The 25,454-nt window shown below is 39.9% G+C and overlaps 3 protein-coding genes across 4 annotated transcripts in view; all 3 read right to left on the bottom strand.

Annotated features, from left to right (window-relative positions):
* Positions 1-71: 71 nt before the first annotated feature.
* On the bottom strand, positions 72-16,558 carry kcnh4a (potassium voltage-gated channel, subfamily H (eag-related), member 4a). Of its 2 annotated transcripts, XM_020705144.2 has the most exons (15): positions 16,244-16,558; positions 11,541-11,774; positions 11,310-11,441; positions 11,074-11,198; positions 10,719-10,971; positions 9,334-9,491; positions 6,184-6,391; positions 5,642-5,836; positions 5,358-5,557; positions 4,313-4,562; positions 3,999-4,213; positions 3,062-3,393; positions 2,779-2,855; positions 2,544-2,620; positions 72-1,813 (listed from the first exon to the last, which is right to left on the bottom strand). In XM_020705144.2, exons 1-15 carry the CDS (start codon positions 16,317-16,319, stop codon positions 953-955), a joined length of 3,393 nt encoding a protein of 1,130 aa, XP_020560803.1. In that variant the 5' UTR covers positions 16,320-16,558; the 3' UTR covers positions 72-952. The 2 variants fall into 2 exon arrangements, with proteins under 2 accessions (XP_020560803.1, XP_020560802.1); XM_020705143.2 differs by lacking the exon at positions 16,244-16,558 and having other exon boundaries at positions 11,541-12,105.
* A 2,110-nt stretch (positions 16,559-18,668) lies between these two features.
* On the bottom strand, positions 18,669-21,137 carry hcrt (hypocretin (orexin) neuropeptide precursor). Its single transcript, XM_011477947.4, has 2 exons — positions 20,973-21,137; positions 18,669-19,350 (listed from the first exon to the last, which is right to left on the bottom strand). The coding sequence occupies exons 1-2, from the start codon at positions 21,024-21,026 to the stop codon at positions 18,985-18,987; spliced, it is 420 nt and encodes a 139-aa protein (XP_011476249.1). The 5' UTR covers positions 21,027-21,137; the 3' UTR covers positions 18,669-18,984.
* A 1,566-nt stretch (positions 21,138-22,703) lies between these two features.
* The window catches only part of plcl5 (phospholipase C like 5), a 79,222-nt gene continuing 76,471 nt past the window's right edge, over positions 22,704-25,454 (bottom strand). Inside the window, exon 6 of the mRNA XM_011477948.4 lies at positions 22,704-24,268. Coding sequence (XP_011476250.1) covers positions 23,810-24,268 — 459 coding nt within the window. The 3' untranslated portion in view covers positions 22,704-23,809. The remainder of the gene's footprint in view (positions 24,269-25,454) is intronic.

Below are 25,454 nucleotides of genomic sequence, written 5' to 3'. Positions count from 1 at the left end.
GATCAATCCATTTATATTCCCTCAATCCAACCATGTAGCTTAAACAATCATTTCAAAATGAGATAAATTGATAAAATACCATCTGTTTTATTTTACTATTACCTGAAAACAACCAAATCCATCACAGCAGACAACACACATGCGATGGCAGCAAAGCATGATCAGTCCAATGCGTGGAAACGCTTTGAATTTTGCAAAGACCTGTGACCATACAGTGTGGTAGAATGTTCTAATAATGTTCTGTGTATTATTTTGATGTGGGAAAACAACAGTTTATGAAACTTAAATGGGAATGGATTTGCCATTAATTCTTGTTTACTTCTTTGTTTGTACACATATTTAATTTACGCGTGTTTATCTTCCAAGAAATACAAGGAATCTGGAAAACTTCACCTGCACTGTTCAGTACCCACGGCATTTATCACACTGGCTGAATTTTAGGCTAAAGATGTCAATGAATCGGATGAACCAATACTGACTATGAATCAGATTGGTAACCACAATTTATGATATGAATCAAATTGTTGTTAAAAAGAATCGCTACACCTCAGATTCAGATGGATCCAATTGCAGACAAATAAATCCATGTGCATCTTCCATTTCCTCATCCGAGCTGGTATCTGGGTTTAAACTCTGGCTGGATAGCTCCAATATTGCTTACCATTTTTGTTGCTCCGCTAATGTTAAATTGGGGGTGTGAGGGGGCGTAGGCTATAGTGGGAGAGAGTGTAAACAAAAAGATAATGGGAAATGAGCACAGACTCCTAATTGGCGAGAAGGGTTGCCATAGAAACTCAGATGGACTCGGACCAATCACTGCTTACTTACAACGTCTTACAAAGTAAACCATTTTCTATGGGTGACGGCACACTCAGCCCAGTTCTCATATACAGTCAGTGGCTTCAACAGATCTGATCATTGAATACATAAGCCAAACCAAATACTGATGTGATCATGAAGCCAGTTCAGTACTGTCATGTCCAAGACTGTCTATATCATCTTGATACAGTGAACTTCTGCTCCCTTTGTTCAACGTCTGCTCCAGCAGAGAACACTGATGATCCTGTTTGATGTGGACAGGGCTGGATCCTACCGGGTCATTTTGTCTGGGGCCATGACTACAATTCGGTTGACCCTGCCACACTGGACTGTGGACTCTTGAAGATGCCAGAGAGCTAAAGGATGTGGAACACTGAGCAGAACTGATGGGGGGATTTATAGGTGACTGGGATGTCAGCAGTTTTTGTGAGACGCTTGGGTTGCTTTGGAGTCTGAATGATGGCTGAGAGTGTCCACAGTTTATAGTAGAACATAGGGGGTGAGAGCTGTGCTTTGTGAGAATGGGTGAGTTGTAGATGACCTGTGGGGTCTGACCAATTACTGGGTAACTAGTGAAGGCTGAACTGATGCTTAACAGTGATGAATCTCCCTGGGCATGACGGTGGATCATGTAAGGGGAGCTTGGGATTGCTCTCAGTGTGTGAACCGAGCCACATTGGTCCTTGTGTCTGTGAGCCGTGGTTCCTTCTCTGTTGGAGCAACAAGGGTGCAAACAGGTTGAAACAGGTTCATGCAGCAGTGAGTGGCTTCTCGCTGGGGAAAGAAATCCACCGCAGCTACATGGATTCCTATCCAAGTGGCTTATCGTTTCATGGTGAAGGTGCCGTTCAGAGGAAGAGGCAGAGCCCTGCCAGCTGCTGGTACTTGTCCCACCACAAGAGCTGTTGGGATTTGGCATATGACAGTGCAGGAATTGCATTAGATCATGAAGCTCCTTAGCCAGGTTGGACACTTCATCATTCAAGTTGTTCACCTAAAACAAAAACAAAAGAAACTTGTTATTTTGAGCTTTAGAAGCAAACAACTTTGCAGATGGTGAAATTGATTCTTTTATATTTAGCAGAAGAACCACTGGATTTGTGACTTCTAAAAGCAGTATTTTCAGTGAACTGTCAAGTCAAACAGACATTTGAAATGTCAGGCAGAAAGATCCCCCCATTCATTTGTCTGCTTGAGGAAAAAGCAAGTTGCATGATACTGCCAGAAGGTTGCAGTGCAGGATAAGTGATGCATGAACACTGCAGCTCAGATAAAAGGAAAGGTATTCCACCAGGATCAAGAGACAAAGATTTTTCATTCTTCTAGGTGCAAAAACAAAAAAATTAAATAATTGTAATTTTAATGTCACTGGAGTTACATTTTCAATTTATAAACAGCTAAGGCCACGACTAAGGTTGTGTTAACAAAATGTATTTTTTTTATTAATCTGATCTTTCATCTTCCATAAATTAAAGATGAGCTAATATTTTACTATGTTACAGTAAAACTTCACAAAGGAAGTTACAAATATTTCAGTACTCATGAAAACATCAGAGAGAAACATTAGAAGCCAAGCTGCAATTAAAACTGAAGGAAACTCGTTACTTGGCGAATGTTCAGGAGATAAAATCACTCACTTTATTCAGGTGTTAATGGTGTACAAGGAATTGCATTCAGTTCATCTGCACAACCCAGAAGTCCTGCGAATTTTAATACAATTTTACCTCTTTGTTCAATTTTCCAATGTTCTGTCTCACTTCTTCGGTCTCCAAAATCAGGTTAGCACTTATCTGCAGCTGGTCTGAACAATGACAAAAGAAAATAGAACAGAATGCCTTTTAAATTGGACATTTTCCTTTGTCTCACAACTTGTTACGTAATTTGGCTTTTACATATTTATTTTAAGCTGTCTGTATCAAATGAATATTTCACCCAGCATGCATCTTGAGCTCTTTTTACCTGCCACTTTGATTTTTGTTTCACTCTGCTCATTAAATTGAAAGGTGCGGCCATTGTCTTCGATTCCATCCACAACCCTGAGTGCAAACACAAAAGCACGTTACATAATCTTAAACATTAACAATTGTTTCTTTGTTGTGCAACTAAATGTGAATTTCTGTAAATTGAAAAATGTGCAATAAAGTTTATTGAAAAAATAATTAAATATATAAATAATCTTAAACATTTGCAGATAACACTTTGTTTAAAAAAAAAACAATTAGATTTTTATTCTTTTTATTACCTGGGGCTCAAGTTCAAAGGGCTTACACATGGCAGCGACGGAATAAGCAATTTAGCAGGTCGATGGTTGAGGCCAAGCAAAGGAGAACGTGGGAGTTCATCATGGAGAAAAGGCTGAGGAGAGGGGCCTCTGCTTCCCTGAGCAGGGGATCGACACAAGCTGAGAGCTCTGATGTGCTGAAGCTCCTCTCCGGTGGTGCCCAAGCTCGGCTGGTGGACAGGGCTGCAGAGACCTTGCAGAAGAGGAACTCTGCTCTCCTGTGAATATCTCTTGTTGTCTTGTTCTGCTCCTGCTGCCTCAATGATATATGGGAGTTTGTGATCCACACCACACTGGGAAAAAACATGGACGTTTATCGGAAACTGGTTGCAAATTTCCTAAAGTCTAATTTCTCATAGATTTTTAAAAAGATATATAATTTGAATAAAGCGTTTAACAGCATATTACTTAAAAATGTTGAACATGCCTCACATGCTGTAAAGTGCCACAGATGTACAAAGAAGTAAAGTTATTTGAGAAAAAAAGTATTTTATTAACCAAAATGTAATCAAGAAGGTCATTGAGTGCCAAATAAATGTTATACCATTCATGATTTTCCTTAATGTCTTATTTATTTAACTTGCACATTTATGTTAATTTTTTAAGTGAAATTCAGTATTTTTATTATTATTGCTTTTTATAGCTTTCTTTAAGCACAGACCAATGTTTATAGGCAGATAACAGATTGTTATAAGCTGCATTTTTTTAGATTTAAGTTAAAAAAGTTGCATCCAATTTTGTACACAAATTGTAGACATAAAAGTACAACTCCTGGATCAAATTAAATTGTTCAAGTACTCCAATTTAAGAGGTCCATGTGGGAACTGTGAAATTAATTTTTCTTCTCCTATTTTAATGAAATATGAAAATGTGAAAGCATTGATAAGTGGTGTCTTACGTTGGCTTCACTGCCCTCTCTTAGGTTGTAGGTCAGGTTGAAGTGAATGTCAAAGCTAAACCGGCTGCTGTACTCTGGGTACAGCCCTAGGACCTCCTTTAAAGCCTTCACACTGATGTATTGCAAGTCGCAGTAGGTCAGCGCCTTCACGTCGGCGTTTGTTTTGATCACCTGCTCATGCACTGGTAAGTCGGACCCTATAAGGTCACCTTTGCCTGCAGGAAAGTCAAACAGAACAAGGACTTACTTTAAGGCGCAGTAGATTATTTGCTGAAGTGCAGGGTGTCAATTATTCACACACTGTGCAAACTTACCCAGGATGGCCAGGACCATGCCATCTTTCAGGACCTCCAAGGAACCGGAACAAACAAAATAATTAGCATGTAGAGCATCTCCTTGGCGGATAAGGTATTCCCCTGGTGCACAGAAAGAAGTCTTGATGTGCAGGGAGAGGGAACGCAGACACCCTCTGCTGGCTCTCTCGAACATAGGCAGCTGCAGGATGTCCTTGTTCAGATGCATGGCAATGTCAGCTCGCAGCTCATCTGGGAATTCACGAAGCAGCTGAGTGGAAAAAAAAGGCATTTGCTTTTATCATTTGTTTGGAGAAAAATACAACAAATCCAAAACTGGGTGGTGCAATTCGGTAGTAGCTTCCTGTTTTGCTGCTTCAGTTGGTGTGTTGTGAGTGGGACGCTCACTGCCAGCAGAGGTCTCACTTCACACTTAACACTTAAAAATAGTCTCTTACAGAGGTGATGATGGTCAGAGTGGAACTGAAAAAGAACTTTCCTTTTTGTTTTGTTGCTTTCTAATCCGAAAACACAGCATTTTCTCTTCTATAAAACACATACTTTAATTAAGAGTGTGACATGTTGCTTTGGCACAAACCTGAAAAAATATGTTTGACCACTATTACAAGAAACAGAATGGTTCAAATGAACAGTCAAAGGTTGCTGTGCTCACACACACAGCATCTCTTACTTTCAGCAGCGAATTAATTAGCTATAATGGTAAAAGTGAGGGTGTTAATTGGTATTCTTTCTATTTCTGCTTGTACCCTTGTAATTATAGGGAACTCCTCCAAGACGGGCTCTGACATTGTCAGGGAAAATGCGTTTGTGAGAAAATGGCATACGCTTAAGGAAATGGAATAAGACTCGAGAGAATTTGAATTGTCCCACATTCAAAAGGTCCCAAATCGGAAAGCACTCACGCAGAATGGGTTTCTTTTGAGGCTCCCTTGCAGCCCACAACACTTCATCTGCTCTTCAGTTGCATTTTTTAATGTATGCACAAGCTCAGTTGTGTTGTTTAATCTTTGAATGAAAGTAGATGTCTTTTTTTTGTTTTACCCACCTCATTGGCATTGATGCCATTGTTGACTGACCAGGTGGCCTGAAAGTTCTCCAGCATCCTCTGTTTAAGCTGCTGCGGCAGCCGGTGCACACGGATGAAGTCCTTGAGATCCTTCATGCGTGTGTGGTAGAGCGAACGGCGTGAATACATGCGTTGGATGATGGCAGTGACATTCCCAAAGACCACTGCATGCATCAGAGCTGGAAGCGTCAGAGGGGAGAAAACTGACATCACCTCAGGTCTTTTTCTGTCCGATTTATTTCGTCCAGCAAATTCAACCGTACCTCCAATGAGCATAATGCACACGGAGAAGATTTTCTCTGCATCTGTGTTGGCGCACACATTACCAAAACCAACACTGGTAAGACTGCTGAGGGTGAAGTAGAGAGAAGCGATGTAGGCGCTGGGCATGGAGGGGCCCCCCACTGTGCTGTTGACGTAAGGAGTCTCCAAACGCTTTCCCAGCTCCTGCAGCCAGCCTGACAGATGAGGTTAGGATGATAGCTATTACAGGTAATTGTGTGCTCCTGTTATAAATATTTAGATTTTTTGCTTTATTAGAAGTCAGTTTCTGCGGAAGAAGCAACTGAAATTACAACAGATGTTCTCAGATAATCAGACATTGATACGACACAATTACTCTGTGATGTAGACTTCCTTAGGACCAAGAAGCACAACTAAAGATCAAAATACTGTAATGCATTCATGGATTTAGGCATGACCGGAGATGTTCCATCAAAAAACTGTCACAGCAAGCCCAAGCAATTAGAGAGAGGTCTTTGTGATTTGGAGCAGAAGCTGTAAGACACACATTTGCTGCTCTCACCTATGTCCCAGGTAATGGGGTCACTGCTTTCGATTTCCTTTCGCCCAATGACGTACCAGATGCAAGCCATCCAGTGAGCGAGCAGGGCAAACACAGACATGAGCAGGGTGAGGACCACGGCGCTGTACTGAGAATACCGATCCAGTTTCTGCAGCAGGCGCAGCAAACGCAGCAGACGGACCGTCTTCAGCAAATGCACCAGAGACGTCTGGACAAAGAAACAAAGGACGCTAAAATGAAACAACAGTGAAATAAAATATATTTTTAAGTAGTTTTAATTCCTCTTTGCTCAACACATTTCCAAGCTTTCCTTAAAAATAAGCACAGTCGTAAGTTTTTTTCTCTTTAATAGCTAGGATCTTAAATCAAGGAAATTTTAATCAAAATAAGTCCAAGTATTTTTACTCCAGAAAAAGCTGATTTTGAGCTAAAAAATTAAAATTTCACTGAAATTTTTTTGGGTTATTGTTAATGGGTTAATGTTATTTCAAAGTTCAGTTAATGGTGAAAGTTATAAATTCATTGTCATTATTTTGGAAACAAAAATTTAGATTTATGCTCTGAGAATAAATGCTAGTTTTAGATTTTTTTATGAGGTATTTTTAAGATGGGCTATCTTGTACTAAGCTCACATTCTGATTTTATTCACATTTTGTTTTAAACTGAATCATTTCAATTTATGAAATTAGTTTTCTGTCACAGTAATCAAAATAAACTCATTCAGTTCCATAAAAAAACAAAAAACAAAAACACAAACTTTTTGATAAGAACTAGTACTTATGACTGGGCTGTATAACATTCACGTTGAAGTGATTTTATCTAACAGTTAGTTTTTCGGCCCATTTTTTCCCTTTTTGAATGTCAGATGAAACTCCTTGTTTCTACATGTTAATCTTATCTTATTATCAGATCTTTTGTTAAGTAAAAACAGCTGCTTGATCAGATATTCATTCATTCATTTTCTTAACCGTTTTATCCCTTTCGGGGTCACGGGGCTGCCGGAGCCTATCCTGGCCACTTGTGGGCGAAGGCAGGGGGGACACCCTGAACAAGTCGCCAGTTTGTTGCAGGGTAGAATGTCCTCACTCACACACACACCCATTCACTCCCGCACTCACACCTATGGTCAATTTAGAGTTGCCAATTAACCTATGAAGCATGTTTTTGGATGGTGGGAGGAAGCTGGAGACCCCGGAGAGAACCCACGCATGCACGGGGAGAACATTCAATTTTCAATTCAATTTTATTTGTATAGCCCAAAATCACGACAACAGTCGTCTCGATGGGCTTCGAAGTAAAACATGAAATCAAAAGGATCACGAATACAAAGAGTTCAATAGAAAAATACTAAAATGAACTAACAAACTGACTAAGCTATACTGGCATCCCTGCCCTTAGACCCCCCTTCGCGGTAAGGAAAAACTCCCAAAAAAACCGGATTCCGGAAAAAACGAAGAAACCTCAGGGGTGCCCACATGAAGGAGGGATCCTCCCCCAGGACGGACAGGCGATTTACCAGAAATCTTAGAGAAGAATTAACTTATCTAAATCTACAACTACATATATAAAAGTCCAGCAGACGAGCTTCATCCAGCCGTGGTTGTGGGGACAGTCAAAGGCGCGAGTCGAGCCGGAGACAGGAACCACAGCCAGGTGTAGGAGCAGGAGCAGAGACGAGGTACTCGGTCAGGTACAGAGCAGAGACGAGCCAGAGATGAGCCAGAGGCAGGATCCACAGCCAGGTGTAGGAGCAGGAGCAAAGGCGAGGTAAACGGTCAGGAACTGGAGCACGGATGAGCCAACTGGAGTCTGGAAGCACTCCCACTCCCCAGGAGGGGAGAGGAAAAGAGGGACAATACATGAATCGCACTGCACCAAACAGAGGCATGGAGAACTAAATGATAAATTATGATCAAGAATAGAGGAGAGGAAGGGTAGAAGTAAAAAAGGAAAGAGGACAGAACCCCAGTGCACCATAGTTACCCCAGCTTCAACTTCTAGCAGCCTTTTAAAAGAAATAGTTATTATTAAGTTTAATTTAAACAAACTAACATTAAGTTAAATAATCTCTGAATACTAGCTAGTCTGACAATAAGCCTGTCCAAAGAGGAATGTTTTCAGTCTAGCTTTGAATGTAGAAACTGAGTCGGCCTCTCTTACATGAGCTGGGAGTTTATTCCATAAGACAGGGGCTTGGTGGCCAAACGCTCTACCTCCAACCGTACTTTTACTAATTCTAGGAACCACAAGCAGTCCTGCATTTTGCGAGCGAAGTGTTCTGATTGGTTGGTAAGGGACTATGAGGTCCTTAATATAGGACGGGGCCATTCCATGTAAGGCCTTATAGGTTAACAGGAGGATCTTGAACTTAATTCTAGAATCAACTGGGAGCCAATGGAGCGAAACTAACACAGGAGTGATGTGATCTCTTCTGCTGGTTCCAGCTAACAATCTAGCAGCTGCGTTCTGAACAAGCTGGAGACTTCTTAAGGAACTCTTAGGACACGCTGCTAACAAGGAGTTACAGTAATCCAGCCTCGACGTAACAAATGCATGGATGAGTTTTTCAGCATCACTCTTAGAAAGTATATTTCTGATCTTAGCAATATTTCGCAGGTGAAAAACATGCAAACTCCACACAGAAAGGTCCCCCACTGATGTTCTGTTTTTCATGTCCCCCAGCCGGGACTTGAACCGGGGGCCTTCTTGCTGTGAGGCAAGAGCGCTAACCACTGGGCCACCGTGCAGCCCGCTTGATAGTAGTAAATTATAAAATTATCTTGATCAGATAATTTTATAATTTACTACTATTTTATTATTACAATTTTACTATTTTTAGACTAACTCTTTTTGCAGTGTAGAAATTATCAGAGTATTTTTTTGTCATTTTTAGTCTAAATTATGTCAGATTTAGGTATTTTTTGTTGAAACACAAGCCAAACATTTTGTATTGCCTGTTTTTTCTCTCAGAACCACAGACAAAAACATGAGAATTTCTTGTGTTGGAACAAACAGAACTGCTTATACATGTGGGTGTCTTAATCATCCTCCGTCTTTACACTGAGGAGAAGCTCTGCAAGATTAGTCACTGCTGCTGCAGTTCAATCATTTAAAGATGTCCAAAAATGTACCGGTAATCATATACTTAACCACTGTGATGTTGAACGCATAGAGAAGGTCAAAGGGCAGCGCTGCAATCAGATCCACGAAGAACCAGGTGGTGCAGTAATGTATGCAGATGGAGCGGCCGTCATACACAACTTGCCCTGACTGACTCACATAGGTGGTGCGGAAATTCAGAAAGATATCTGCAAGAGAAGCATGCAACAGTTGAAAAAGATGGGTTAATGCCAGACAAAAGGGGAAAAGGAGTGACCTGCTTTGAAAACAACTCATTGTCACTGAAGGGAAACGGGGTGTGACAGACGGCGAGTTATTTCTGTAACCCTGTCTGCTCAGAGACAAACTTGTAAAACCAAAGTTGTGTCGCAGATGTGGTTTGACACCTTTGCTGAGTGAAAAAATGGAGACGAAGTGTGAGCAAACTCATTATAATTCATAACCTGGGGCATCAAAGACACCCAGGGTGCGTGAGGAATGGTGGGGTGCAGTCATGTGTTACCCATTGTCAGGGAAAACGGATATAAGTTATGGGATGTACAGTTTCTTGATTTCAATAATATGAAATTGAGATCATATCCAACATGCATTTTACTTTGTAAAAGTCACTTTAAAGCTATAGAAACACAAGCATAGAGAAAAAACATTTGTGGAAGCTGTTGGTAAACAGTAAAGATGCTTTGGACACACCGGGTTTGTGAGGCTGTATACGCACATTCTTGAAAACAAATTAAGCCCACGGTGTTCAAACTGGAGAAGCGGCGAGAGGATTCATCTTCTTTTCTTTTTCTACTGTTTACTGGCGCATGTCTGCCACCTACAGCTTACTGCATGTTTTTTCTATCACAGCTCTGTTTCAACAAATAGGAAACACTTGGCGTCATATCATTCCGGCCAGGACTATTTATTTCTCTATGATTCATAGTTCAATGTGTCGATAAGATTGACTGACTTCTTGGGTTGTTTTTTCTCAGACACGGTTTGTGTTTTACACATACCTGACATGTTTCGGCGGAATCCCTTCCGCCTTCATCAGAGTCGTCATTAGGTGGTGGTGATGTGACGTCTTAAAAAACGCGAAACATGTCAGGTATGTGAAAAAACACAAACCGTGTCTGAGAAAAAATAACCAAAGAAGTCTATTAATTTCTCTTTCATGATCAAATTTTAAACAGTGTGACTTAGAAAATAAACTGGGTGGGCCACAAGCTCCCTGTTCCAAGCTCTTGGTAATGGGAAGGGGGGCCGGGGTTGCTTAGAGGTGAATTTCAAATGAACTACTGCCGCTCTGCAGAAACTATGTCCTAGAAAATGACACAAGTTTGTTCATTTTGGGTAAAAATAACATAAATCATAAATAGATGATTGGAGTGGGTCATTAGGTGAAAGCTTGACAAGGTCTGAATACATCATACCGAGCATGAAGAGCATCTCCACCGCTATATCACTGCCTAAAGTGCTTCGACTGACAAGTGAATGGTGGTCAGGGCCCTCATAATGGCTGACAAAGCAGACATTGAAAGGCACGGTGATGGCTACGTAGAAGGTCGCCAGCAGAATGAGCCAGTCCCACAAGGCCTTGAAGATGCTGTAATGCAGCAGAATGAAGCGCGACTTCTCCACAGCCGCCACTTTGTACTCAGGCAGGGAGGGTTTCTGGAACATACCCTGAACACAAACATTTAGCAGTTACATTTTTTTATAAAACCTAAAAAGATATATTGTGTTATTATGTTTCCTTATGATTTGGGGGAAAGAAGTTGCCCTCACATCTGTGAGTTTTCTTTTGCCTCTCTTTGTGAAAAAGTTGCTCAGGTGACGAAGAATGGTCCTCCCTCTTTCTTGAACGTAGGTGAAGTCTGATGGGTTGCCCCGACTGCTTTCATTAGCAGAATCTGCAAAAAGCAAACAATCTTATTAAAGTCAAATAGACATCACCTTATGAAATGGGTGACAAACGAAAAACGCTTGGGACTGTGAAGGCTGAGGATAGGCGTGCAGCTCACCATCTCCCGGGGTGTAGCAGTGGCTCCTCCCATGGGATTCACTGACATCTTTGAAGGATAACAGGAACAGCACAACCTCACTCTTCTCATTTTTAATTGGGACAACATCCAGAAAGCACCAAAACTGATTTCCTGAGAGAGTCAACGTAGAAACGGGAATGATGGACCTGTCTGTCATAAGAATTTCTTAACATTTCACACTTATATTGTAAAATTTTGGATAGTTCTCACCATTTTTCTGATAAAAGCAGATTTCTCCCTGAAACTCCTGCTGGCCCTCCAGAGCTTTGTGGACCTGCTGCAGCACGCTGTCACTGGTCTCAGCCCCGTGAAGAAAGCCACAGGTACAGGATTTCTGCATCACCTCAGTCCGAGCAAAGCCAGTCAGCTCGCAAAACCCATCTGAGCAGTAGACAATGGGGTAGCCATGGCGACTGAGAGCGTTTCCCAGAAGAAAGTTACAATCTGTGAGCAAAAGCATAAGGAGACCAGCAGAGCAGGTGTGAGCTGCAGAAAAACAGACCTGAATGAACGCCAGAAAATAATTGGTGTGACAAGAAAATCTTCTTGTTCTCTTAGCTTCTCCACCGGTCTCACTTGAAAATTTGGGATCTTTTTTGTGGGTTGATGTTTGTATCCATGACACACTGTGAGTCAGACTCTGAGGTTGCTTTCTGTGTGTTTTCACTTCAAAGATTATCATCTGGAATAATCAAATAGCTCAGAGGGAGAGGAGGCATTGGTTCATTAGTATTCAAGCACGTTTTCGTTCTGCTTCTGGGTCTTTAATGAAATAAAGTCTGCTTCTTTAAAGATTTTACAGTGTTTTCAATTTTTTTACTTTAAGTCAGACTGCTTTAATTTGCCTTTACTCACACATTTTTTGTGTTTTAAAGTGTGTCAAAAAACAGAATGAAAGCCTTAAATGGTGAAAGTAAAGCAGACTGCACAAGATATTTAAAGTAACACTAACTTTTGAAATGGCAAAGTTAACAAAAAAGGGATATCAGCCCCTTCTGGGAACTTAGGATTGTATCGTGTCCATCTGAACCTTCAAATCTTCTCAGTTGGAAATTACAAAACTATATTCTTGATTCTAACACAGCAACTCCCCTAGTTTCTTTGTAAATCCTCTCGGCAACGTAAAAAAATCATTAAACCTTTAGAAAAAGCAGTCTAATTTTTTTAGTAAGTATTTACTGGTATTATGAACTCAATTTAAAGGCAGAACATGGAAGTTCTACCATTAAAATTCTAAATTTGCTGGACAAAGCTGAGTGCTACATTAGGATTCACCATGAACTAAACAGAAAAACACAAGTCAATAGAGTCAAGTGAGTGCAACCATTTCCTATTGCTGGCCCATGATAAAAGCTTACTACTGTGGGTAATGTCACTAGCAGGACCTCTGTGGTTATTCAGTTCTTTGTGAACTAAACTGGAGCAGTGTGCCCTTGGATCTATAAAATGAAAGAACATGACAGTCAGAAGTCTCTGCCATAATGGCACAAAATGTGCTTTCAGCTGTGAGCCTTCAATGTCTCTCTAAACACAAAGGTGTGTTTTTTCAACTGTGCTTCATTCTTTAGTGCCAGAATTTAATTGAAATACTTATTTGGTAGGACATGCAGCAAAGTTTTTTTGTTTTGTTTTGTTGATATTATATAGACAAGGGCACCCACGCACACGACATTCGCCTTGTTTTCCCTCTGCTGCGGGAAAAGCAAACAGATTACAGTCTACTTGAGAATTTTGCTGCAGCCGCTTCGTGTTGTGGCTGGATGTGACCAAAATGCATGTCCTGGTGAGACGCATAAAAAAGAGGAGATGTGTTCAGGTGCAGTTTAAATAAATAAAATAGGCGTGGGATTATATACATTTGTTTCTTCCTACTCACTTTGAAGCAATTAATAAAACTATATTTAAAAATCATTACTTTTTTTGATGCAATGTGTCATTTCTGTGTGCTCTGTCTATGCATTTTATTTATATTTACGATTAGGAGCAATTATATTGTTGCATCATTTTCCTGTATTTCTTTTCTAATTTAATAAGAAATTAAAATATTAACTAGATTTGATATATCTATGCCTTTTTATTGACATTTTCATTTGTTTTTATTGCTGAATTGCTTGAAAATTGCTTGAAATAAACAAAATCAATCAATTTTTAGAATACTGAAGCACGATTGGAGTCAGGATTCTACTTACTTAGATCACTGTTGAGTCATTTAATGCTTTGTTTTATTATTGAATACTTATGATTAATGTTGGCCTCACTGTGCCAACTACATTTTGTTTTGGGTGATTTCTTACAGAAATAAAATAGATAAGGAAATATTATGTTATTAAGTTTAGAAAAAAAAAGACACACATAAAACAAACATAAAATTGAAATATTCTGCATGACTTGAAACATGTTGCCATATTTAATTAACTTTAACTTACTAAGGAAATGTTGCAACTTTGTAATGATGCAACAGATTGACAGAGACATTTTCATGTAATCTCTGAATCGGTGGGCATGACATTTATGAAAGTGTCTTCGTAACATGGCCTAGGTTGCTGGATCCTGTTAAATTCCATAAAAATAGATCAGTTAGAGAGTTAGTCTGCTTTGCTCTGTTTTTTAGAAGATAATTCTGTTTCCAGATAAATGTGAGATGCAGCGTTGCCATATGTTTTTTCTCTGCAGAAATTGCCATGGCAACCAGAGTGTAAAAATATCTTCATTTAGCTTCTTAGAGACGGACTGCACACACATCAGGCTGAATGCATTCACACAAACTGCATGTTAATCGGAAACAACTGTGATGGTTAATGTTTATGGTACTAACATATTCAGAAATAACTATACAATGCACAACAAGCATTTTTAAATAAACTGTAGTTTCACATTTTTTTCAGGGTATTGGAAACAAATCTTAATCAATTCTCAGTTAAATTTGTGAGGGAAATTAGAAAACGAAAAGAAGTGTTCAGGTTCGACTCAACTTTGGTTTACTCTGCCGTTGTTTATTCCAAAGACTATCATCCATCCATCCATCCATCCATCCATCCATCCATCCATCCATCCATCCATCCATCCATCCATCCATCCATCCATCCATCCATCCATCCATCCATCCATCCATCCATCAATCCCTTTCAGGGTCACGGGGCTATCAGAGCCTAACCTGGCGACTATTGGCCAAAGGCGTGGTAGACCCTGGTCAGGTCTCCAGCCTGGCTCGTTTAGCTCATTTAGCATGAAAGGATGCAGACCCCTGCTTTAAATGTTATTAACTTGCTGATGTTCAGCAGCATTCCAGTGACTTTCTTCTGCTCAGTACTTATGAAAGCCATTTTTGGACTCTTATGTTCCACTAAACCATTAAAGTTCTGCTGCGTAAGGACAAAAAAACAGACCAACAATGGAGGGAAAACAACATGTGGACCAATGAATTTCTGAATGTTGCAACAAGCCACTCCATTCTCAAAAACCTGAGCCTGTACGACAAAGTGGTCTTCAAATATGAATAATTAAATTGATTTCCATGCTTTCAATCAGGCTGACAGACCAGGACCTAAACTGTCATTTGATAGGCTCCCACCCTCTGCATAATTTATTTTAATCAATCCTCCTTCTTTCATAACAGGGTCATGTGGATACTGTCTCCATTCCCTTTCAGTCTGTCTTTTTAAACTCCTCACACTAAACCCTTTTCACTCTCTATCATAAATTTTAAACTCCTTCTTAAACATCATCATGTTTTGGTCTTTCTGCAACACGCATTGAGAAAAGCTGTTATGATGTGTCTCAATGCGGTTTTACATGTGTGTATGTGAGGAAGAGTTTCTATGTGTGAGAGCAGGTATGAAAGAAGAAGCAAACAGAAGCATTATCGGAAAAAAGGTCCTCATTTATTTCCCATTAAAGACTCGTGAATCTGCAGCAATTTTCACAAGTGGAGCTAGATAACCTCTTTCATTTCATGCTCAATGTTTGAAGAACAAATGAGCAGATTTGTATGGTGAAATTGATGAAAAAAGCCTTCAAATAATAAAAATGAAATAAATCAAACTTTAGATAAATATTAATGACCTTTTTAAGAAACCTCTGACTTGATTAAAAGATGAACCAGGCACTAAAATTCTGAATTTTAAATGACAATAAAGTGATGCTGTTAAATCAATATTAAAATGTCCCAGTAGATGCAATTTAATCAAATTCTGTTGTTACTAAACACTTTTTTCAGACTTTTGTGATTTCAAAGAAGCATTACCTGAGTTATGTTGCTTCAAATCTGCAGTGCTACCAACACACTTTTCTCAGATTATAAATTAAACACAAACGTAAATATTTTCTTCTTTTTTTTACACAATTTTCTTCAATCCATCTGGTAACATGACGTGAAATCATGATGTTTCTGTTGCATTTTAACCCTTTCCCACCTGAATTCAGTTCCAATTATTCAAAAAACATTTTCACTCTGTTTATTCTGTTCAAAGTGATGCTGAGTATGTAGAATCCTGAATTAAATGTTGTAAATTAGTGACAAAAAGGCGCTTAGAGATGCTTTAATCTGTTATTTAAGATCAACGAATTCTGCAAACTCGGCTTAACCTAAGACATTTTTCCATATTAAGGGGCCCTGATTACTCTTGTCCTCAAAAACCACAAATAAAGGTGTGTTTGAAGCAGAAGGGGTATGAAGCATATTTGCAATAAAAGGCATCAGTGGGTTAAAACAAGAATCTACTGAGGAGGTCAAAATATCATCTGCTGGGGTGAAATCACTCAATAATTGCCTCCTTAGATGTACTATCTGTTGCTTATTTGAGCCACAAACCCGAGCTGCCCAAACACTTTTGGACTCAAAGCATGTAAAAATGCTGACGGAAAGAGTTGAATTCCGTCTAATGACAATCAATCCACACTCCGACAATACTTACGAGTTCCATCAAAATGGTTTGCGATGCTGTCCAGGAAGGTGTTTTGTGGAGCGAGGAGGCCCTTCATCACAGGCATCCTGAGCTTGATTTCCCAAAAAAGACTTTTAGTTTGTAAAAGTTCTTCCCCCCAAAAGCAACCAGGTGGAGAATTTTCTGGCGGCAGCTTTGTGTGGTCTCAGTTATCTTGGGACATTGAAAATGAAGCAGTGCAGGAAAAGTCAGATGCATTCCGCAGCATCTCTGTCAGCTCGTAGAGGCAGAAGTTTCCAGCTTCAGCTGTGCGCTCCTGACTGTTGCAGCAGCAAAGTCTCAACTGCTCCTCAGTCAGTGGAACTCCACTCACCATGGTTCCTGCCATCTCCCTGTCTCTCCCTCTCTTTTTATACAAAAGCCATCCTCCGTCAACACTGAAAATTCATCAGACTTCTCTCTCACACACACAGCCTAAGTCCTCCTACTTCTTATTCCCCAGAGAAGTTTTAAGAAATTACTTTTTTTTTTCTTTTATCAGCTCCTAAAGTCTGATTCTCTGCACCTCTGCATGTCATGAACTACCTTATTTGGAGGTATAATATGCTTCCTTCTGCTCAGGCACTCAAAGCAATCAATATTTCCTGAAGTTAGATGAGATTCAATATGCAGAGAGTAGAGAAGATTTGATAGTATTATGAGATGGAGCTGCAGTCTCTGCTGGTTGCTGTGGATACTCTGCAACACAAAAGCAAGTGTGAGACCTCTGTAGTCTGTGGAGAATTCATCCTCTCATGCGTTCACACGGACACATGGAAGGCAGACTTTGACAAGACAAATAAATGATTTATTTGCTGTCTGATTCTGGAAATGTATCATTTGGTTTTGACTGTCTGAGGTCAGTTTGAATCATCATTTGTTTGTATTGTTTGCAACAAAAGTATTGCCAACTCATAGTAAAGCATTTTAAACATATTGTGTAATGACTTTTATTTTTATTTTTTACTTTTCATCTTTTTGACATTTTCCATCACTTTTAAACTATTATCACAATTGAATTCCCCTTAAGTAGTTTTTCATTTATGTTCCTAAATTTGGGTAACGGTATTCCATATTAAAAGATTTCACAGAAGTCCGAGACAGGAGTGTTAAACCTGGTTTTAACAGCACTCACTGAAACATTGGCTGCCGTCAAAGGAGGCAATTATAACTTCAAAATGACTACGATAGCAGTTCTGTTATACGATAACATCAGTCCCTTTTAAAGTACCCTTCAATTAATATTTAACTGAGCTAAAATAGTAAAAAAAAAAAAAATAAGTATTTTTCAACAATTCTTTTTCAGCAACAAATGTTACAGAATGTATGGCAAAATTTGTGAGTAAAAAATTGATGATAAAAAAATTCATAGGTGTGTTCACCTTTACCTTCAGCACATTTTCACTTACCTCACAAATATATGGACACAAGTGTAAACCTGGTGTGGATAACAAGATGTTTAAATGACAGTATTCCATATGTTAAAGTTATTGTAAAGTATCATAAAAACCAATATCTTGTGAAATTGTCCAATTAAGGGGCCGGTTTGATACTGATATGAAGATATTTGTAATGTGTAAAACAAATTCATTTATTTTTTAATGCTCGCTATACATGACATCATTCATCTTTTCCTTCATATGGATCGGTCGCCCTGCCTCTTTTGCAGAAAATCAGCCCCATATCATAATGCTTCCACCCCCATGGTTCACATTGGGTGCAATTCAGGATTCTTTCTCCTCCACAGTAAGTGACACCACATGATCTTCTCTCAGTCCTCCTCTGGATCGTCCAGATTTCTGGGAACTTTAGACGAGACCAAGACACTTCAGGTCGTTGGCCAATTCCCTTATGTAGTTTTAGACTGTTTTCTCACAGTTCTTAGGATCATTTTGTACCCCGCCAGGTGAGATCTTTCATGGAGCTCCAGCAGATTGCCACTTTTTTGCTCCAACAGTTGATCTCTTCTCAGCAAAAGAGGGCTACATTCTCGTCCTCTTCTGTGGCTACAATCTTGTCCCTGGTGTCCTCAGGCAGCTCTTTGGTAGTGGTGAAGAGGTTGCTGTCTGACTGTTTATGTGTGTGGACAGGTGTCTCTTATACAGATAACCTATTCAAACAGGTGGTATTAATACTGGTAATGAGTGGAGGATAAAATAACTTCTTAAACTATAGAAATCAGTTTTAACTTACATTTAAAATTATGTGGAATATACCAAAGACCAAATGGACCATAGGACACATTTTGGATATTTTTCTCTTACATTGATGCCACTAGGGTTTCGTACGGGTTAAAGAAGGAATAACAGGCCTGTGAGGGACAGAATTCTTGCTTTTTTGTAGGAGATACATATACACATGTATATATATATATATACATAGTGTGAGTGGTTCAGTCACTACTTTCTGGTTTAAGAGAAGAAGCCTTTTACTTCATTGATCGAGATATTTCACACACTTCAGATTTACAATGACTTTTTGATTTAATCTCCAGTCTATAATTATAGAAGAAAAGTATTTTCCTTCCTTAATCACACAAACTCAAATGATTTACAGTCAGCACAATGATTTTTATTGAGTCACCAAACCTTTTGAGACACATTTGTGGAGCTTTCCGACATCGCCTTGTAAAAGAAAAATGTAAGAAAATAAAGGAAAGAGTCTGTCCAGAAGAAAAGAAGTGACAGTGACCTCTTCAGTTTTTTTAAATACCTGTCCTAGTATCATTTATTTTAGAAAGGAAAAGGTGTCACGATAGTGGTTTTAGACAGGGCCAACCACTTCATGTACTCCTCCCCTGCCATCTCCTCAGTCCTCTTCCCCATGGTCAGGATTCCTGCTGCTTGGTTCCTGGAGCTGTGAAGAAGTTGCTGGAGTCGACTTTCCAGGCGATGCTCCTCCTCGTTCCGCTTTCCCAGAGTGAGGATCCCAGCAGCAGCATCTCCTGCACGGGCTCCACCAAAACTCTTATTGCCAGAGCCACAGAACAGCGCGTAAAGGGGACAGGACCGAGACGGTTTTCTGCAGCACTCGGCCACACTGTGAGGGTCACAGTCCGCTTGAGACAGGAGCAGCATCAACACGAGGGCCAGGGATTTCTGCTCAGCAAAACAATCAGACATTCCGAGCAAAAAGTCATCCAAAGGAAACTTCCATTTAAGATACTTCCTATCTGACAGCCGGCATTTTATTAAGTACTCGGTGGCATTTCCACTGCAAAAACGGAATTCTAAGAAAGGTCTTTATTTTGAGAAAAATTGTCTTTTCTGTCTTATAAGAAAAATAATTTTATCAATACAGTTTTTCAATAGCAAAAGAATCTTAAGAAAACATGATAGAAATTTTCATAAGAATTCTTGATCAGACCATTTTTCATTCCCCATTGGCAGATTTATTTAGCTTATTTGAAGAAAATTATTTAAATTTGAAGACTTCTAGACTTATTTGTTTCGGCACATGTTTGGTGGCTGGCTCAGAGAAGACAATTTAAAAAAAGAATGCAATTAAAATATAACATAAAGTAAAATGATTGTAAAGGATTGCAAACTTTTGCTAAGATGGTTGTTCAATTAATTAATAAAATGTTTTTCTTTAAGTTTGTCCCACAACCTGCTTTAATCTTGGTGAACATAATAATATTAACTTTGTTAGACATTTAATATATTCTACCGGGTTTTTCAGTTGTTCTAACTTATTTTGGTTTTTCAACCTTTCCAGTCTTTTTTTCAAAATCAGTTACGAAAATTTTGTTTTTTTCATTAATAGCTTCAAAACAGACACAAGAAAACTTTTGCTCCTAACTCTTGACAATAGAAAAACTTGATTTGAGAATAAAAAAAAAAACGTAAACTGGAGAGTTCAGTTTGGTTCAATTTTAAGAAAAAGTTCAATAAATGAAGCAAAGATAGACCAACATTCATTGTCATTATTCTTTATTTTCTAAGAATAAGTGCTAGTTTTAGATTTCATGAGACTTTATTAAGATGGGCCAACTTGTACATGTTCGCATTCTGTTCTAAAATGAGTAATTTCCACTTATTACACTATTTTTGGCACTGCAATCGAAATGAACTACAATTAGGTAGATAAAAACTCAAAACAAAATCAAATCATTTGTTTAGAAGACTTATTATTGGTCTGTTAACATTCGATTTGAAGTAATTCTAACAGTTAGCTTTTTTATCTTATTTTTCCCTTTTAAAGGCTTTGTGGAACTCTTGGTTTCTAGATTTTTATATCTTACTATAGGATTTCTTGTTTAGTAAAGTTACTTGTTGCATATACAGATTATTTTACAACTTTTTCGTGTTTCTTTTGTCCTTTTTTTGGGCTACCTCTTTTTGCAGTCTGCACTAGCAAAGAAATGCCTTCTGTTTGTCGAACTTTTGACCAAAGAGCTTTAGCTAAATTCCTGGTTAAACAGAGATCATATATTTTTATGATTGCGATATCAGCCAACAGCATTAATATTGGTGGAGCATAGTGTGTATTTGGAGTTCTTAAGTAACATTAATTTACACAAAAAGAGATGGAAAAAAACAAACATTTAATAGATTTTTGTTAACGCGTGATACATCTGTCTACATGCTTGATGGTGTGTTCATGCTGTAACTACTCTGAACTAAAGCCATTGGCCTAAAGAAGCTTTCAGGAATAAAGTCTTACACACAGTACTAAAAGTACAAATATTAGTGATAAAGAAGAAAACGAAATGTTTTACCCTGTTGGACGTCTCCATTCCAGCTGCTCTGTAGACGTTTGAGGGGTCCCACATCTTCTGTCTGGTGTTAAAGGTAGTCTAGTTTTCTTATCACTTCATGGAGCAAACGGAGGTCTTTTATATAGTTCTGTGTGGTCCACATCATCATTCCTCAAACCGGCCGTGGTCATGACAAAAACGTACTTTTTTTTAATATCTCATTGAAAGTGCGCCGTCAAGCTTGCAGCCGTTAATTAGACTCGTGTTTCAGAACATCTCCAGGACGTTTTTGAAGAAGTGCAGAAATGTCTTTGTAGGGTTTATTAGGAGATTCCAGCACAATGAGTGCAGAGAGACTCCAGTCAATTAGCTAATGTGTTTGCTGATTCAAAGATACAACACAGAAACGTAGAAAGAAAAACACATTATTATCTTTGACTTTTCTGATGACAAACATGTTTGAAGGGCATACTAATGAGGGGTCATATTTGTTTTAAACAATGTATCATAGTGACGCAACAGAATTGACAAAACAATTGACTTATTTTTAGCATTTGCAGCTAAAATTAACAAAAAGTGATGTTTTATTAAACTTTTTAGTCCAAATTAAATCTTTGATTTAATGATTTTTGGTTAAAACATCACATTTCCTTAAAAAGCAACAACCGACTGTTGAACTCTTGAATCTTCACTATCATTTATCTAATATTTGTTGCCATCTCATGGACATTAATATGCACTGCTTTCAATAAACACAATCAGTCATGATAGAATAAAAGGCCCAGATCAATAAAGAAATCCTTTTAAATCAAGATCAACTAACTGAGTACCACAGCACTTCAGAGGAAATCAATATGCTTTTATAAAACCGTATCGATTTCTTTAGATTGAGCGTGAAGGTTGCTTTCAATATGTTCTAAAAGGCTGGTTAGCATGTTTGTGTGTAAAGGTCAGTCTTAGTGTGAAGTTACATCATTTTCAGAGCAGCTCGATTTTGTACTTGAGCTTATAAGGGTTCTGTTTAGTTTGGTTTTTTCATGTTGTTTTTGGTCATGTTCTAAGTTGCCCTTTGTCTGTCACCATGCCTGGTCTCCTGCATTGACAGAAAGACCTGTGCAGGGTCACCGTGAACACTCCTTTCTGTTTTCTATGGAGGATCGCTGGGGCCGCTCCTCTTCATGTCTATTCCTGAGGAAGGTCGCCGGGGCCACTCTTCATGTTCCCTGTCCCAGAGGATGGCCACTGTTTCTCCCCCTTGGCCATGTTTCCTGTTCCAGAGGAGAGTTGTCTGAGGCGCTACTCTTCATGTACATTCCTGTGGAGGATCGCCGGGGCCGCTCCTCTTCATGTCTGTTCCTTTTGATGGTTGCCAGGGTCATACTTTATTTTCCCCCCTTCAGGTGTCCAGTCTCTGGTGAGAGTCGTTGGGACTGCTCCTCTTCATGTCTGTTCCTTGTCACCCCTAACCCAAACTGTTTTCTGGACTTCTTTTTGTTTTGTTCCCCCACTCCTCTCAGGTGTTTGGGCATCTGGGATCTGCCCTTTTGGGGTGGGGTACAGCACGGGTTCTGTTTAGTTTGGTTTTGGCCATGTTCTGACTTGCCCTTCGTCTTTCACCATGCCTGCTCTCCTTCATTTTGGGCCCTCCATCACCAGTTCTTGAAACAAGTGGATACTTGTATTCACTCATAAGGATTTGCATGTTTTCCAATCAAAGGGTTAAGAACAAAAAGTGGACGAAATTACTCAAGATTAACAATGAAATCAGGTTTAATGGGCTGCTTAAAGTAACTCTTACAGAAATTCACTTTGAACTAAAACACACGTCAGGTTGTTGTTTGACCGCCGTGTTGTGGTCCCACATGCACTGATGAGCTCCACACGACAATCTGTGCCAAATCACTGAAGATGTGCAAGTAGAGTTAGAAAAGAATCTGAACAAAAACTAACAACAGTTAGATTATCAATCATTAATGTCTGATAATCATTTTAGCAATATATGTTCCCTTCATACATATTACATACAATATACATTTATAGTCACTTCTTTGCTGACAGCAGTACCGTCTTTTGTTGGACCACTCGCCTGATGCCGGCAGAGTCAACTACTCCAGTTGCCCGCTGCGCTCAGTCACTTAAGGATGTGGGCAAAGACACAAAAGATTTGCGGGGTGGGATCCGGACTGGCGGCAGCCTAAAGATATGACTGAACACATCAGCTGTGCATCATTTTTATATTAGCTTTACAGCTCCTTGGGTTGTGCTGAGGTTGTCATTCGTGACTCCTAAAGTGCCTAGGCTAGTATCTCGGGTATAGTTTGTACACCTAGAATTAAAACCGCTGCCGTTTAATTGAAAGAAGTAAAGAGATTTGCTTTTGGGTTTGTGTCCAAAGGAGCGGTGTGAAAATGTGGAAACAAAAATACAACGACATGGTGTGTCTTAAGAATAAGAACTAAAAAAAAAAAGGCAAATATGTGGCTTAAAAAGCCAGCATGATGTAAAGCCTGTACCCACAGAGTTGGGGGCATGTGAACGTCACTGCCCAGAGAGACACAGACTGAGTTTAAACAACTCCCAGCTGTTGCCCATGTTGTGAAAAAAGAAGCAGAGATGGAGGCTTTCTGTTTAAAGTGAGAAACAAACTGATTCTTCCTCCTTCAGCTCACTTCTCAGACGCGCGTTTCACTTCTAACCCTGCGAGTCTTCCTCACCATTGCACCCTCATTGACTCTGGCTGCAACACTCTCCATCTCTGTTGGCTTACTGTCCTTCTTCCCTTCTACACCCATCGCTCTCTGAGTCTCACTCTCTCTGTCTCTCTTTGGGCAGGATTCTCTGTGGGCACAGGCTACGAGTCAGCAGGATCCTCCTGGATAGTCACTGATCGTCTCTTGGTCCCTCTCGGGGACTGGGTCCAGAGGTCCTGCCGCCCTCTGCTGTTGGCTATGTACCTGAAAGTGAGTCTGGGGAAGGGGAGGAGGCTGAGGGTAGGCTGGCGGTTTGGAATCAGTTTGGGTGGTGGGGGGAGCCGGAGGCGGGGGATGTACCTGGGGATACTGGAGGGGATGGGAGTGCGGATGAGCCTGAGGTGGAATCTGGGATTGGATTTTGGGCTGATAAAACGGATGAGGCTGTGGGTGGAGCTTGGCTGGAGGCTGCTGCTGTATTTGCAGTGGCTGGTGCTGAGGATGGTGCTGCAGCTGTGGGGAAGCTGCTCCATTTTTATTGAGGCCGCAGGACTGAGCTGCATAGTGGATCTGACGCAGAGTGTCCAGTGCCTCGCTCTTGGCATGCTTCAGCAGGTCTGCTTGGCCCTGACATTGTAATAGACAAAATGACAAAAAACAGAGACAAAGCAAAACAAAAGAAATTGTTAATTGGTCTACTCATACAAATTTTATACAACAACCCAGAAAAAAAATCCTAAATATCATTCGCATATTATTCTCCATAGGAGTAATTTGATCTTTTAACTTATTAAATAAGGACGTTTTAAGTAAATAAACCCTAAATTATGCATTTTATGTTGATGCATTAAGTAAAAGCAACCAGAAGGGGGCAGTATAACCCAACTGGAATGCTTTTGGTCGTTTGCCAGCCCTTTGTATGCTCTTCTCAGCTGGTGAATTGAACCTTCATATGGTGATAATGTTACACTATGTTTCTGCTCTTCATATGAGCACCCCAGAGAGGAATCACTGCCATATGTGGAGGAAGTGGTCAAGCCAGGCATCCTGCATTACAGCTCTGTCAAGTAAATCTGGGCCACAGCCATGGGCGTCTGCCTTCTTAGGCTGGCTGTCAGCGCCAAGTGGGAATGAAGTCGAGGTCGCTCCACGAGCAGCTACTTCTGCGTGCGAGAGCCTCATGTATTATTATTAGCAGTAAGAAAAAGGAGAAGAAAAAAAGTCCGCATCCACTGCCTCCCACAGGCCTCTTATCACCGCTGAGGGTGTTCACTTCAACGTGTGCTCTGGAGAAAGTGGAGAGCATTTGCCATCTCATCTGTGAATCTGCATATTCTGAACCGCAGTCTGTCTGGTCTGCTGCAACAGCTTGATGGGCCGACATCTCCAGACCTGCTATCCACGGTGACAGAGATGCTGGATTAGTCCTTAGCAGGATGACATATTGCAGGAGAAGTAAAGGTGAACACAGGTGGCCAACGTTCAGCCCTCTGATAATGAAATTAAGGTGCAAGTGGCCTTTTGCTCTACCAGGACCCGGAAAAAGTCTTGATTATAAGACTCGTGACTCACCAGGCACAAAACAAGAGAGGAGCTTTTCTTGTGCTTTAACAGTCACATCATGACAGGTCTTGTAGGTGATGCTAACTCCTATAGCTGAGCTATTCACAGGACCCGGCATAATATGTCCTCACTATACTCCGGTTAAATAACCAAAAATGTTTAAAAATCTATGTAAAAATGCATTATTCATTCATCTTCTTCCGTTTATTCCCTTTCGGGGTCACAGGGCTGCCGGAGCCTATCCCAGCTG

The sequence above is a fragment of the Oryzias latipes genome, chromosome 8 (genome assembly GCF_053564925.1).
Source record: "Oryzias latipes strain Hd-rR chromosome 8, Olatipes_Hd-rR_3.1".
Lineage (NCBI taxonomy): Eukaryota > Metazoa > Chordata > Actinopteri > Beloniformes > Adrianichthyidae > Oryzias > Oryzias latipes.
This window is presented reverse-complemented; position numbering and strand designations above follow the sequence as displayed.